General features: G+C 36.2%; 1 protein-coding gene across 1 annotated transcript; it reads right to left on the bottom strand.

The window, feature by feature from the left end:
- Nucleotides 1-735: 735 nt before the first annotated feature.
- LOC137730523 (1-aminocyclopropane-1-carboxylate oxidase homolog 1-like) lies at nucleotides 736-4,256 on the bottom strand. Its single transcript, XM_068469514.1, has 3 exons — nucleotides 3,649-4,256; nucleotides 2,883-3,212; nucleotides 736-993 (listed from the first exon to the last, which is right to left on the bottom strand). The coding sequence occupies exons 1-3, from the start codon at nucleotides 4,207-4,209 to the stop codon at nucleotides 736-738; spliced, it is 1,149 nt and encodes a 382-aa protein (XP_068325615.1). The 5' UTR covers nucleotides 4,210-4,256.
- Nucleotides 4,257-16,176: the final 11,920 nt, after the last annotated feature.

Here is a 16,176-nt window from a genome sequence, read left to right as displayed (position 1 = left end):
TCTTTACTTTGTTCCTTCAATTGGTGACTACAACTTCTAGGGTGCTCGTTGGAGGTTCGCGTCTTCCGTTTCTTCACTCCTGGGGCGGCTTTTCTTGGCTGGATTTTAGAATGTTGTTGGGGTCTTGGTTTGAGGCGTTCTGACTGCAGGTATCTTCGATGTGTTTTTCGGTTTTTTTTCTATAGTGGGCTCACTCAAAACTTTGTTTTGGGCTCGGTTACTTTGTAGGTCCATTTTTGTCTGTGTGTATTGTATTTGGGCCTTTTCTACTATAATATATTATGTCGGTGATAAAGTAACCTTTTACTAATAAAAACAAAAGGAATTTACTTAAGTTCATAATTTCCATGCTAGAGTTAGTCTTTTTATCTCTGCAATATTATGTTTAGTTCTCAATAGGACGAACTTTTTAATATGAACGATGAATTGCTAGTGGAGAGACAAAACATATATATCTACAATACTTAACAGTTTCTTCTTATTAAGAAAACTGTCATCCACCATTTGAATGCTTTAAAACCACTCTTCTAGAATTCTACTCCCGCTAAAATATTTCCTGATGCATGTTATAATTTTATTTTTTATTTAATATAACACAAATAAAATAATGTGGCAAAGCGTGACACAATCATACAAGAAACCTGAAAATGCGATATGGGAAATTAAAAGGTAGGACGGACACGTTTCACATTTCAGAATTAATGTTTAAAAAAGTCATAATGTTTACACCAACATTCATATCTTGAAATGTAGTAAAGGCTGACATGTCCCTTTTGCTTTTTCTGAGGCGTGGTGCATCATATACTCTTTCAATTCGAGTTCCCGGTAGAATTGGGGATTTTCTTCTGTTACCAATTCCTTGATTGGTGCGTAAGCTTTTGATTTCCCTGCGACAACATATGGTCGAAAAAAGCTTGCCACCGAAATTCTTGGGCCTACACTCTTGGATATTACTCTGTGGGGGACGCTCATATACTTGTCGTTTGCCATGAGCTGCACAAAAACAAGAAAAATTATAAGGCAAGTGAATTAGACCAGACCAGTCCATCTCTAGCTTCCTTCTTCGAATTTCTCTTGTCATAAATTTGACAATAAGTTATAAAAGTTAACACCCTCTATGATTTTTTTGATTTTATAACAGCTAGTAATTTTGGAAATTATACGAACACTTTTAAGATTTCAAATTATTTTCACAAACTCCTTCTGTCAAAATTTCATCTAAAATTATTTATGGCATAAAAAATGTTTCTTTAACTGACAAATTTTTCGTGAGAAATAATTACATGAACACCGCTTGAGTTTACTGTATTCTTACGTAACCCTAAGGTTATAATATTTGCATAAAGACTCGACATGAGGTTTTAACATGTTTTCATTTAAGCACTAAACACAAAATGACTTGACATTAGTTAAAAACAAGTTAACAAAATATAATTTCGTGAAGTTAAAACAATCTTCTAAGTTCTCGTAATGTCTTTATCTTACATGCTAATAAACGAGGGTAATTTCTTTTAAATTTTGTAATTGTCATAATGTTCTTCTTCTTTATAAAGGGTGGTATATAAAAGGGGTTTTTTTTATTTTTTTTTTATTTTTTATTTTTTATTTTTAACTTTAATCCTTTAAGAAGATTGAAATTTAAAATAAACCTGTGTTAGATTACATATTGATTATAATGACACAACCCGACCGAAATTAAGGCGTGCTGGCCGCCACGCAGCTTCCAAGGCACGGCCAGACGCGCCCCCATGCGCAACCACGTGCCTAACACGCCTATCGGAGAAGTTAACGCCGTAAGGAAAATTCCGTTAAAACTAACCTGATGCTGTTAGCTGCCGTTAGGAATATTCCGTCAACGATCGAAATCAAGGCGTGCTGGTTGTCACGCCTTGATTTCGGTTGGGGTGTGTCAATAATCCCTTAATTTGTCCTTAATTCAAAATAATTAATGTGCATTTTATTTAATGTCTCCCATTAAATACTTAAATTTATTAATATACAAATTTTAATTTTTTTTTGACCAAAAAAGAGTTTTTTAATTTATTAATTTTATTTAACATTCTTTAAACTTGAAAGACTCAATTAATGTACCTAAATGTTAGTACAAAAATGTATTATATTAAACTAATGTATTTAAATGTTAGTACCGAAATGTGTGTACCGAAATGTATTATATTAAATTTATATACCTAAATATTTGTATCGAAATGTATGTACCGAAATGTGTGTACTTATATGTATGTACCGAAATGTATTATAATGAATTTAATGTGTCTAAATGAAGAAGACAAAGTACATTGAAATATTTTGTATAACAAAGATTAATTTATCTAAATGATTACAACAAAATATATTACGATAATAAAATGAAAATGAAAATTATAATCAAATAAAATTAATACATTAAAAATTAGGAAGAAAAAGAGAAATAATTAAAAAATAAAAATATAATTAATAAATAAGGTTATTAATGTATCAAGGGATTAAAATTAGATTTTGATCTAAATCATGGTTTTAATCTAAAAGTCATCTTTGTCAAGAATTAAAATGAAGTTTTCTATATATAAAATCTGAGGCCGAGGGGCTTATCCAAAAATTTAAATAGACCTTAGGGGGTGTAGGGGTGTAGGTAGTTTAAAGATTTTTTACACCATCAATTTTGAGATGAAAATTTTAACGGAAGGGTTTCTGTGAAAACAATTTGAAACCTTAATGTAATTCCGAAACCTCAAGGGGATTATGCGAAAAATCGAAACACCTTTGAGGGTGTTGATTTTTTCTCAGTTGTTGTTTGGATATTTGTTTGAACTACTGTCACTATTCATTAATGGTAAAGTAATAGAAAAGTAAGAATTGAAGATAATTGTTCTATAACAACTTGCCTGCAGAAAGTCCCCAATGTTGACAATTAGAGCACCTTCCTTGGGAGGAACATTAACCCACCGATTATCATATAAAACTTGGAGGCCACCAGTTTGGTCTTGTAAAAGTATGGTGATGAAGGTGCCATCAGTATGCTTGCCAGTGCCCAACGTCAAGTCTGGTTCAGGGCATGCTGGGTAGTAGTGACACAGTTGAATAAGCCCCTCAGCGCAATCCATGTTTTTAAGATGGTTTGAGTTGAGCCCAAGAGCCTCGGATAGTAACTCAAACAAAATAAATCCCAAATCCATCACTTGCTTTGAGTAATCATTCACAATTTCTCTGCACAACTCCAACATATATATCAAGTTCAATCATGATTAAAGTTATGAAAGTAAATATGATCATAAAAGACTAAAATTGCAATTAATAGTTAAAAGTACCAATATAATATAGGTTCATTTCCCACCAGTGTCACCAACAAATATATATAATTGTAGCAAAAATTTGCACATTTATATCATATACTTTAGTACGATGTGACAAGTTTTGTATAATAATGTCGACTAATTCACCCCATTGCAATAGGTGGGTAGCAAATCACAACTCATTCTCGAGTTTAATCAAAATATGAACGAGTTCTATAACTAACATTTTGTTATAGGAAATTCCTTTTACAAAGTAAATTATAGATGCAATGATGCATGATCAATTAAATCAAGTAGATGATCGCAATATAACACTTAATTGTACAAAACTAAAAGGACAAGAATTATACCCGCACACTGAGGGTAATTCTTCTGGTTTGGGTGGATCCGGAGCCACATAACACACAAGTGTATCCTTCCAGTTAGCTTCCAGAGAATGGTACATATCACGATTGGACATAAAAAACACCTTCCTCGCAAAGTCCCTTGAATAAAACTCTTTCTTAAGCTCAATATCCAGCTCATGGAACTCACGCACTCCATCAATCATCCGATTCAAAACTTCAACAGGAATCCCATGATTTACAACCTGAAAGAAACCCCATTTCTCACTCGCAACTCTGACTTCGTCGATGACTCGAGGACGCGAAGCGGGATCGTTTTGGTGTATGCCTTGGAGATCAATGACTGGAATACTGAGCATGGCTTTCTCCCCAGCGGCCTCCGTCTCATGATCATGCCGTGATGGACAGTAGAAAATACGGGGAATTTTCGTGAAGCCTGCATCGAGCAGTCCCTTGACGCCAGCTTTTGTATCATCAAATGCTTTCAGCTCACTTCTGCGGTCACCGTAATTATCCCCCATTGCAGTAGACCTAATTCCAAGTTCATCTCCAACTGCGCTTATTGTGGCCACCATGTCCTTCAATATTTTTCCACAGTACAACGCAAGGAAAAAGATCTAGGTCTTAGAGAAAAGCTTTATTGCTTGTTCTGTCTGGACAACCATAGTGGGTATTTATCAAGAAATAATTTATTTATTTTATTAACATTGATTTTATCGGATCATCGGATGTCCCCGGGGGGGCATTGTTTTAACATTGATTAAGTTACTTGCCGGCAATTTAACATGGATTAAATTACTTGCTTCAAATTATATTTTGCCACTTCAATTTTGGATTATATCATACTCATACCTTATTTTTTTAGTATTGTAATTTTTACATTAGCTCACAAATTTGTTACACTATCATACCACTATTACATAATTTGTTAATTAACAAATTAAGTGATTGCATGACACACATAAAACTCATATTTATAATGAAGCGGATGCAACTTTCCAGTTTGTAAATTAAAAAATAAAAATACTTTAAATATAAAACAAAAATTTGAAGTATATGAGGGAGCCCACATCACTTCGCAACATTTTAAATTCAAAACTCTACTATTTCTAGAGAACTCACAATCTCAGCGCTCAGAAACAGCCACACCACACCGCCCAAACCCACACCCGTTCAGTAACCTTTTCTTTATCGAAACGATAAGGATTGTTTGCCTTCCCATTTCCGGTGCCCTCTCGTATTTTTCTGTTTATGTGGTTACAGTTAAGCCACGTTAACATTTTATATTACTATTTATTTTTGTCTTATTATCTCTATAAAAAAACAATATAAATAATGACGTGACTTAACCGCGACCACACAAAATAAGAGGGCACGAAAAAGCATCGAAAGTAAGAGGACAGACAATCCTTTTCCTTATCGAAATGATTAAATTCATATTCATGTCTGTCCTATCTGATATTTGAAATGATTAAATTCATATTCAATGTCTGTCCTATTTGATATGTGAAATGATTAATCAAATCATATTTCATAATACTGCTTTTTCCTTGGTTATATATACTATGGCCGGTTCTTTGCTTTCTTTAATCTTGTCCAATCCAATAGTTGTACTTTTGTCTTGTCTATTTCCCTTCGGAAGCTTCTACAATTAAGGTATCTAGTAAGGCATGGTACAACCATACGGCGTTAAGCTAAAATATCCAAATACAAGTTGGATCTTTTGTAACATAGTAGAGCATACACACAGGATTTCTGTTTGAATTTGAAATAACAATTTGGGGCGAGAAGGTCGATCCGAGAACTATGAACCTCAGTTCAGTACACATTCTTCAGGCCAATGGGCTTTTAGCCTGTAAATAGGATCAGTTCGACTGAGTTCTTTTGAAAGAAGGACTGTGAAGAAATCGAGTATGGATGGATCAATTGAGTCATATGCGAATAGAAATTGCTAGTGATCAAATTCAGCCTTGGATAAATACGAATTATCCCAAGGATTAGTATGCCAGCATAATTGAATAAAGATGGATGAGTCTCATAACGAGATTAGATTCAGAGTCCTAGTTGGAATCAAAGAGGCCGAGACTAGATGAATGTGAAGTTTTGACCACAAAAGGAGATGTCGAGCAAATACAATCCCATCAGGACTCTACCACGAATGCCTTACCTATAAATAGAGAAGGCTCTGCAACAAAAGCTGCCCTTCAACTCAACAAACAACTCAAAACGCTCTATGTGAAACCCTCACTCAACATTAAACCTTTTTGACATTCCTAAGAATAACACTAACTATCCTAACATACCCGCCGACACATCTTCATTTCAAACAAGTAAACAACATTGTGTTGGAAACCCCCGACACCTTCATTTTGGATAAGTGAACAATATTGGAGCTATAAAACCAGGTGATTCAAGAGCACTATCAGTTCAAATAAGTGAACAACACTGCTTCTGGTTAGTTGGTTATCTATCAAAGTCTTAGGCGATGAAGAGATTTTAACTTTTTCACTGAAATAGATCAATTCATTAGCTTCCTAGTGAAGTAAAGTTTTTTATTATTGGTTACTCTCAGGTGCATTTTGTAGTTCGACCATGGAGTCCTAACTCAAGGAGGGGAATGAAGGTCCTATCATGGGTGATTAGCCTTTGCTCATGCAAAGAGGAACTCAAAATGTATAAAGTTTCTCAACTCTTTTGTGATTAGAGTTGAGTCTTGGTTCACCACCACTATTAGGCTTTGAATTTCATGGTTTAAGTTTTGTTTTAAAGTGTATAGAAACATGCTTCTGCCATATTGTTAAATGCATGTAGTATGTTGCTTAATGAACTTAGCTTCTCACAAATTTTCCTTCAGGCCTGGTGCAACAAGTTCTTGCAGAAGAGTCACATTCAATGGTGAAACCATGGCCTTTCTGAGATGATGGGCCATGGGCGTTATTGGGAAGATTCCGACATCTAGCGCAGTCGGACAACCCATCATCCTAGTAGCTATTGACTACTTGACAACAATGTTCTTAAAATCGGCCTAGGCGATGCCCTAGGCTTTGGGGTGCCATTCTGATTTGGTGCCAAACAATGGACAAAATTAGGGAGTTGTTAGGCACCCGCCTGGGTGCTCCTAGGCGTTCATAGGCGGCCTAGGCAGTGTTAGGCATTGATGCTAGGCGGTTCCCCCCATCGCCTTCCCCATCCGTTCGCACCAACTCATCACCGGTTCGCATCGAGTTATCACCGATTCGTTGATGAAATATAAAAGCAGAGTGAATGAGAGATAGAGAGGGAGAGAAAGGGGAAGGGAGAAAGATCCTGCAGAGGTATGAAAGTAGAAAAAAATGATGTGCTGCAGAGGTAGGTAGAAGAGGGAGCGCGCATATGCGATTTGAGAGAAAAGTGGGGGTGGAAGTGCGGGTGGGTAAGGCTAATGTTGCTAGGGTTGTTGTGGTTTTTACTTTCTATTGAAAGGTTTTGACATTTTCTTAACAATTACATCAGCCCAACTTCATCTTTCTTAATGAAAATAAGGCCCAATAATAATTTAAAATTTATAGTCTTTAAAATAACCCTAAAAGTTCACACAATCTCATATTTCATAGTAAATATTTATTTTTATATGTTTTGCATTTTACCTTTTTCAAATTTTGTATACAAGTATGGTTTTTTAAGTATAAACATGCACTTATTTATATATTTGTAATAAAGTTTATTTAAAAAAAAATACAAATCCGTCCAGTCCACATAGTCTGCCTAGGCCCTACCTAGGTGCCTAGGCGTTAGGTGTCAGATCACCGCTTGACTAGTGCTTAATGTCTTTTAGAACCATGCTTGACAAAATGGGTTGAAGAGAAATCTTACGACGAGGTCAGCGCAAAGGAAGTTTATGACTTCGTCGAAGAATACATTGTGACAAGGATTGGCATCCCATAAATAATCATTATCGATAATGGTACAACTTTTAAGGCCGAACGATTCAATCATTAAACATTGGGCCTTAAAATCAGGTTGGAACAGTCAACGCCATATTATCCTTAGGCCAATTGATAGGCCAAAGCCAGCAACAAAGTTATTGTCGGCATTCTAGAAAAAATGATAAAGGGAAGGCATGGTTTGTGGCATCTTAAGCCTTAATGAGGCACTCTGAGCTTATCAGACGTCACAACATTCGACAACATGCATTTCTCTTCATGCTTATGTGCATGATATTAGAGATAAGTGCTAACTCATTACGGGTCACCAAACAGAGCCGAATAACGAGCGAAGAGTACACAAAGGCCATGATGCAAGAAGGTTAACACTAGTAGAAAAAACAGCTTGCGTAACGATATTTTGCGCGATGAAGAATGTTTCGTCGCTCAAGACGTACTTGCACGACGAAAAATACACTTTGTCGTGCAAAATAGAAAAGATAGGAGAAAAAAAAATTGCGCAACGAAGAGTTTTGTTGCGCAAGAACACTTAGCACGATGAATACTTGTTGGCATCGGGTAAAGTCAACAAGAAAATGCGGGATACTTTTGTTTGGCGTGAAAAACTTGAGCGACGAAATGGGCATTTGCCGGACCAATATTTTGTCGCACAAGTTCCTGTCAGTTTTGACCATTTACTGCAAGTGACTCCGAGGAATTAATACCGTGTTTAATATAGGTGTATACGCGACAAAGGCTTCGTCGTTCAAAGGTCCTAACCTACCTATAAATATGCGTTTTTGTTGTCCTGATTCTTCCCAATTCTATTATCCTTATTCTTCAAAATTATGTTCGTGCTAGGATGGCGGATAAGAACAAGGATGAGAGTGTACGCAACGCCAACCTGCATGACTTAAGGGATCATTTTGAGTTTGCGCATGCGATCGTTGTAGCCATGGGGAATAATTGTCCCACTGTTGAGTGGCGTTCTTGGGAAGATGTGCTCGGGAATGTGAAGAAACCTGTGATGGATGAAGTATTAGTAAGTATTTAAGTTTGTGAAATTTTTAGTTATATGTTGGAATTAATTATTTGCATATATGTGTAACAGTGTACGTATATTCTTGATGATGATATGAACGAACTGTTGATGAGGTTGATGGATATTGTGTTGGAGCAAGGTTACAATTGATGGCGTTATGAAGTCTTGCGGAATGGACCAGGATCATCCAAATAGTAGTTTTAGATTTACGTTTTGTATGACAATATTTAAATTTAAGGTGTTTTTTTTTTTATAAGTTATGTATTCGAACTTAATTATGTTTCAATTATGTATTTGGACTTAATTAGGTTTCAATTCCTGTTGGGTTTTTTTATTGAAACCTAATGTAAGCACCCTATCCTCGGTTTATATGTGTTTACAATCTTCAATGAATATCGTACTTATGCTGAAAATAATTGTATTGATTAAGGCATTAATTATATATAGAATAAATATTTAAGGCATTAATTATTTATAGAATAATATTTCAGGTATTAATTATTTATAGAATAAATATTTAAAGTATTACTTATTTTTAGAATAAATATTTAAGATATTGAATATAATACCTTAAATATTTATTTTAAAAATAATTAATATTTTGTTCGTCGCGCAATATATTAAGCGACGATAACTTTGTTGGGTAAGACAACTTTGCGCGACGAATCCATATGTTTGTCCTGCAAAGCACGGTCAATCTACGTTCAAACCTTCCAATTAAATGCGCATTGTTGATGACACATTTTGTGTGACGAACTTGAAATTTGCGCGACAAATATGTTCGTCGCGCAAAGGTGTCCTAGTGCTATATCAACACAGTTTCAGAACCCTAGTTTTCAAATTTTTTTTGTCTAAAAAAGAATGGCCGATTCTGGAGAAGGTTTTGGCAAAAAAAAGCTTGCAGTGCAAGTAGAGAGGTATCGACGGAAGCAAGTGCCGTACTTTGAAGGCAAAAATTTGGCTGAGGCGTACGCCGAATTTAAGTATGACATTGGGAATTTGGTGCGGAGGGATTGTTCTACCAAGTTTGAGTCTTGGAAAAAGGTCCCTAAGAAGTTGAAGAAGTCCATGCTAAGAGAGTTATCGGTCAGTTTGTGGTAAATAATGAACAATTATTTTTGTTAAAACGTAATGTTTTTTAAATTACTAATTTATTGTTACTGGCATTAATGTAGGTTCATTGGGATGTTGAAGAAACCGATGAGAAGCTACAGATTTATGTGGATGGGCTTTTCAAGCAGAGTTTTTGGCAGTGGAAGTTTGATGTGTTGAGGGTGGAGGATTGAAGTTGATGAGGGTTGTTGTTTCTTTTTTTTTTTTTTTTTTTTTTAAATAAGATTTTGTGGACTTTATATTTAATTTAATGAATAAATATATGTTACGTGGATGAGTATTAATATTTGCATTAATTATAATTTCTATTTGGGATAGTAAATTAGTTTTGTTAATTAATTTAATGTTTAATTAGGTTTGAGTTTTATTTATTTATATTAAAATAAAAATTTACAATCCATACAAATAAAAAACAAAAATAGAAAAAAATAAAAAAATATGCATTGCGTGACGACACATTCTTTCGTCGCGCAATGTGTTGAAAAAAATAAATTGTAAAGTGAAGGACATAAAATAAAAAAATGGTAAACTTGTGCGACAAATGTTTCTTTTTTCGTCACGCAAGTGTCATTTGCACGACAAATGCCATATTAGTCACACAATGGATGTTTGCGTGACGAAGACCTATTTCGTCGTGCAAAATCCTTCGTCCAAAGTGAACTTTTTAATCTAGATTCAGCCATGTGCACAGGCAAACTGCAAAAAGAATTGCAGATTGTGCCTCTGCATTCATCCCTTCGATTTTTCTCAATCCGTCATTCGTCATTTTCATTTTCTCTCAATTTCATCATCTAATACTCCCTCCATCTTCTTCTCTATGTTGACTGAGCAATCTCGGTGTGTCTGGTAAGCGTTTTTTGTCGTTAGGGTAAAAGTATTAATGTAAATTCATACGAACGCCATTAATTTTGTTGTCTATAGGGATATTGTGTGTGATTAGCGATTGGTGGAAAACGATTGAGAATATATTTTCTTTGTTTTATTTTTTAAACATATAAAACTAATTAAATTATGTTGACCTTAGTTTGTTATGTTTATATTGTGTTGTGAAATTATATTTATATTATGTTTTTAAATTTGTATGTGACGTACAAATATGTGTTGTGATGTACGGAGTTAATTAACTTTGTACTTGTTTTTTATTATTAGTAAAACTTAGTTTCCTATTCAAGGATTAGTTGGATTTCGTGCATGGATGCGAAAGCATGACTACGGTCCAATTAATTCTTGAATTGTCCCATTATTTGGATAGTTTGGGAGTGCTCAGTTATGACGCGTAGTTTATGGTTGAAGGATTAGGTTTCGATTGTGGAGATTTCAGTGTCATCTCTGTACGTTCTTTAGGTCGTACACCTGAAGAATTGTATCGAGATGCTGTCGAAATTCATCCACGTTGAAATCTAATCTGATGTAGCCATAAATTACGTGACATGACTACGCATTCCCGAATGGGATAGGGCCCTTACCGGAGGCATAAGGTGACATTATCATTTTGTATGAAGTTGTTGTGATTATTGTATTGTTATTGTGGTTCCAGGAATTATAGACAGAATGTGGATACAAAACCCGAATTGATGCATGAACGAATACTTGGATGAAATAGAGGATTTTATTGACTTTGCATGTACACACAATCCGAGTGCAACTAGAATCCAGTGTCCTTGTAGGAGGTGTAACAACACGTTAAGGGAGATAATTGAAAATGTTCAATTTCATTTAGTAAGGAATGGAATGATTGAGACATATAATACTTGGAACCATCATGGGGAACAATTAGACAATGCTTCGTCTTCAAACGCCACAAGAGTGGACAATGTTGAACCTATTGTTGATCTTAATGAACAAGTCATGGATATTATAAATGATACTTTTCCATTTGCATTGACAAACACCAATCAGGAAGGGGAAGATGATGGGCCTACACCAATGGATAGTGTAAAGTTCGAACAATATGAAAAACTATTAAAAAATGCCAACTAAGAGTTATACCCTGGATGTGATAGCTTTTCCATTCTCATGGCCATTGTGGAACTAATGCACGGAAAAAAAAAGTATCGTATGTTGAATCAGTGTTTCGATTACTCTTTAGGGTTTTTCAAGAGAATGCTTCCAAAGGACAATTGTTTGCCGAAAGACCATAGACATGTACAAAAGGTGTTGAATGGTCTTGGATTGGGTTATGAAAAAATTCATGCTTGCAAAAACAATTGTATTTTATTCTACAAAGAGAATAAAGCATTGGATAAATACCCTGTATGCAATGAGTCAAGGTTCAAAATGACATCTCAGAATAGAACAACTAAGATCGCACAAAAAGTCATGCATTATCTGACCCTGAAACCTAGGTTGCAGTGATTGTATATGTCAACGCATACTGCCACAGACATGAGATGACATAAGGAAAAACGGGTTGATGATGATGTTCTGAGGCATCTTGCAAATGGAAAGGCATGGAAAGAGTTCAATCGAATGTTCCCTGATTTTGCTGTTGATTCTCGTAACATTAGATTGGGACTTGCCACTGACGGATTTAATCTGTTTGAGGTTTTAAAACAACGCCACAATACTTGGCCGATTTTTGTATTTCTGTATAATTTGCTGCCATGGAAATGTATGAAAAAGGAATACATGATGATGACTCTATTGATAACTGAGGATCCTGGTAGGTCAATCGATGTATACTTACGGCTATTGGTGGATGAGCTAAAAGATTTATGGACACACGGTGTGCGCACATACGAGAAATGTACTGGCAAGATGTTCACTTTGCAGGCTACAGTGATGTGGGCTGTGAACGATTTCCCCGTATATGCAATGGTTTCTGGGTCAAGCACTAGAGGTTATATGGCATGCCCTGTATACTAGGAAGACGTAACATCTAGTTGGCACACCGAAAAAGTTTGTTAACTTGGTCATCGGAGATGGTTACCTTGGGACCACGAGTGGCAAGAGAAGGATAAAGAGTTCGACAGGGAGAAAGAGCATTGCCTCAGACCCAGAGAATGGTTTGGTGATAAGATTTTGGAACAACTTAACCATTTGGATTTTTCTCTTTTCGGGACCGATGTTAATAGGACAAAACCCTTTACACATACGAATTGGACGCACAAGTCTATGTTTTTTGAGCTACCGTATTGGTCTAAACTAAAATTGAGACACAACCTCGATGTTATGCATGTTGAGAAAAATGTATTCGACACATTGGTAAGCACAATTCTAGATATTGAGGGCAAGACAAAGGACATGATCAAAGCTCGTCTTGATTTGGAACGAATGGGAATACGACGGAGTTTATGGATGAATAGAGACAATGATAAAGGCAGAAGGGATCTTGCGTTTTTTTTCAATGAAACTGAATGACAAGAAAGAATTTTTAAAGTGTTTATCGTCTGTAAAGTGTCCCAATGGGTATGATTCAAATATCACGTGTTGTGTGAACGTTGACAGGGGTAAATTAGCTGGCCTAAAGAGTCTTGACTACCATGTGGTTTTGCAACACCTACTTCCTGTGGGTATTCGACATCTCTTGCCAGCCAATGTAATGAAACCAATCATGTTGTTGTCCAGTTTTTTTTCACAATTGACGTTAAGAACGTTGCGAAAAATAGACATTAATCAGTTGTGCCATGACATTTTGCAAGTTCTATGCAAGTTTGAGATGATATTTCCTCTAGCTTTCTTCACAAGTATGATACACGTGATGGTTCACTTACCAGATGAGGCATTGCTTGCTGGACCAGTCAACTTTCGATGGATGTATCCACTAGAAATGTATATATTCCTCATCATTTTTATTAATCAATATTAAATATATTATGATTAGTAATATGTGTATCGTATCGTTTTTTTTTTTTTTTTTTTGGCAGGCTTCTCAGAGACTTGAAGAAAAGTGTACAAAACAAAGCGGAGCCCGAATGATGCATTATACAAGCTTGGGTGGCATATGAGGCACTTACATTTTGTGGAATGTATTTAAAGAATGTTGAGACAACTTTCGATCGTCCTCCTTGCAATAATGACGGGGGTGTGAGAAAGGAGAAACTTTTAGTTTTTGGCCAAATTGCTCATCCATTCGGAGATCCAATTTGTGGCGAGTCGTTTTCCAAGAAGGAGATATATTGCTCAACCATTCGGAGATCTAGTTTGTCTAATATTATCAGGTGAATCAACTAAAAGCATCAAATTCCCCCACCTATAGTGAAGAGTTATATAACTTGGCGTTCGGACCAATTCGCATTGAATTGTACTCGGGTTGCCATGTCAATGGCGTCAAGTTCTTAGCGAGTGCACGAGATGACAAGTTGTGTATGCAAAACAGCGGAGTTCATGTCCTTGGGGGAGGCGAAAGTATAGACATTGAATTCTATGGCAAACTAACAAGTGTCGTGCAATTGCTTTACAAAGACAGGTGCCAAGTGATCCTATATAAGTGTCGATGGTTTGATACAAACCCAAATAGGCATGGAAGTGTGAAAATTGATCATGGATTACTATCAGTGAACACTATGAAAACTTGGTACGATGACAACCCTTACATCTTAGCAACCATGGCAAAATAAATTGTGTATCTAGATGACCCTAAAGCCGGGAGAGGTTGTGGAAAGTTGTTCAGAAGATGGATCATAGGAACATGTATGCTATACCAGAACAAGACCGTACTGATAACGACATCGACAATGTTGCTGACCAATGTCTTGAATCTTTGATGGAAAGTGGTGAGGAAACAATCCGAGATAGTAATCTTATCCAAAAACCATTTTAGATAGAAGGAGTATCTTCAATCGAAATACCGATTCAGTCGATCACAATTGACCTCGGTAATATTCCACGATACGGAGGTCCAGTACGCACAAACGACGATGGTGACGTACCTATCGATGATGAGGAATGGGACATTGAAAATGATGATAGCGATGAAAGTGAGAGTTATTATAGTTAGGATGAAGATTACGACAATTTATTTGTAACTTTTTTTGTAAAACACATGAAATAGTTAATGCATTAAATAGCTCCCAGCTTTTTTTTATACCAGCTTTTTTTCAGAATCACCTCAGTACCAAACTAGGCCTAAGTGTACTCGTCTTCTTCAATAGCCTGAAAACGGCTGGTGTCCGGGCTTTATTTCTAGTGTTTGATTTGAGTTCATTCCTCAAATGTGTTCACAATTTACCTACCAAAGTGAAGTAGAGGAAGTAAAGAACATAAATTTACCAAGCTCGACGAGAATTGAAGCCGAAAAAGTCCTAAATATCGACCTGGAGCTTTTTTTGCTTTGTCAAAAAAACTGGGGAAAGATTCCCCGATTAGTTTTGCACCCAAAATCCTACCAAAACACACATGCAACCTCAGAAACCAAACCAGAACAACATTAAAGAAAGGATTGAGGGTTCTTAATCCTTACCTTGGTTAGAAAATCAAGAAACCTTGCTAGGAAAAAATTTAGGTTGAAACAGAGTTATGTGGGTGCTTATGTGCTCGGCTTCTGTAACCCAAAACTTGAGTTCAATCAATAGGGTAGGGGAAAATGGTGGTGGCAAGGTGGTTGCCTCATGGGAGAACGGTGACCGAAGTAGAAAGTGAGGTGAAAGGAGACAAGGGGAAGGGAAGGACGAGGTGTGGTGGTTTCACTGAGGCTCGCTGGAGAGGTGGTTTGGGTGGTACGAATTATCGTCGGAGTCAGCGAGGTTAGGTGGTGATGGCCTCGGGCCTCACGATCTCTCTTTGTTTTACAACGAAGAAGCAGTGAAGGACGAAGGAGAATTGAAAAAGAAAGAGAGTAAAAGAGATATGAGGAAAAAGTGAGAAAGATTGAGGATGTAAAGAACGTGAGGTACGGAAAAAGTGATCGAGAGAACGAGAAGTAGTACAAGGAAAGGGAAGATCCCACATCGGTGGGTCCCACATGAGACAAGTACCCATCAGCCAAGATATTAATATAATGACAGTGCATAGATGAGTAGAATCACGATATTGCCTTTTTCTTGTGAATAATATGTGGATGGCCCACATGAATGGTTTTTTTACTATTCATGCATAGTATTTTCATTATTTATTTGTGGAAAATTTGTAAAGTGAATAGTGTTATCTTTGCTTATAAAACGAATGAGGATATAGAAGCCAGATAGGCTCACAGAAGAGGAAAAGAGAAAAGAGAAGAAGAGGAAGAGAGAAAAGAGAGGAAGAGGAGAGGGGATAATGGAGAGAGAGTTATTTTGTACTCTTATTATTCTAAATTATAATGGAAGCACCACTGCTGCTTCGAGGACGTACTCCAGTCACATTGACTGTAGAGGAAAAGAGAAGAAGAGGAAGAGAGAAAAGAGAGGAAGAGGAGAGGGGATAATGGAGAGAGAGTTATTTTGTACTCTTATTATTCTAAATTATAATGGAAACACCACTGCTGCTTCGAGGACGTACTCCAGTTACATTGACTGTAGAGGAACCTCATAAATTTTGCGTTTTATTTCTTTTATTCCACTGTACAC

The sequence above is a fragment of the Pyrus communis genome, chromosome 4 (genome assembly GCF_963583255.1).
Source record: "Pyrus communis chromosome 4, drPyrComm1.1, whole genome shotgun sequence".
NCBI lineage: Eukaryota > Viridiplantae > Streptophyta > Magnoliopsida > Rosales > Rosaceae > Pyrus > Pyrus communis.
The sequence above is the reverse complement of the archived record's forward strand: the minus strand, read 5'-3'. Positions and strand labels throughout refer to the sequence as shown.

What these genes read in the sequence shown, in the direction of transcription:
- LOC137730523 (XM_068469514.1), bottom strand. Translation starts at nt 4,209, where the DNA reads ATGGTGGCCACAATAAGCGCAGTTGGAGATGAACTTGGAATTAGGTCT. An exon ending in AACCAGAAGAATTACCCTCA is followed by an intron (nt 3,213 to 3,648) that starts GTGTGCGGGTAT and finishes TATATGTTGGAG; the next exon opens with TTGTGCAGAGAAATTGTGAA. An exon ending in ACATTGGGGACTTTCTGCAG is followed by an intron (nt 994 to 2,882) that starts GCAAGTTGTTAT and finishes GTTTTTGTGCAG; the next exon opens with CTCATGGCAAACGACAAGTA.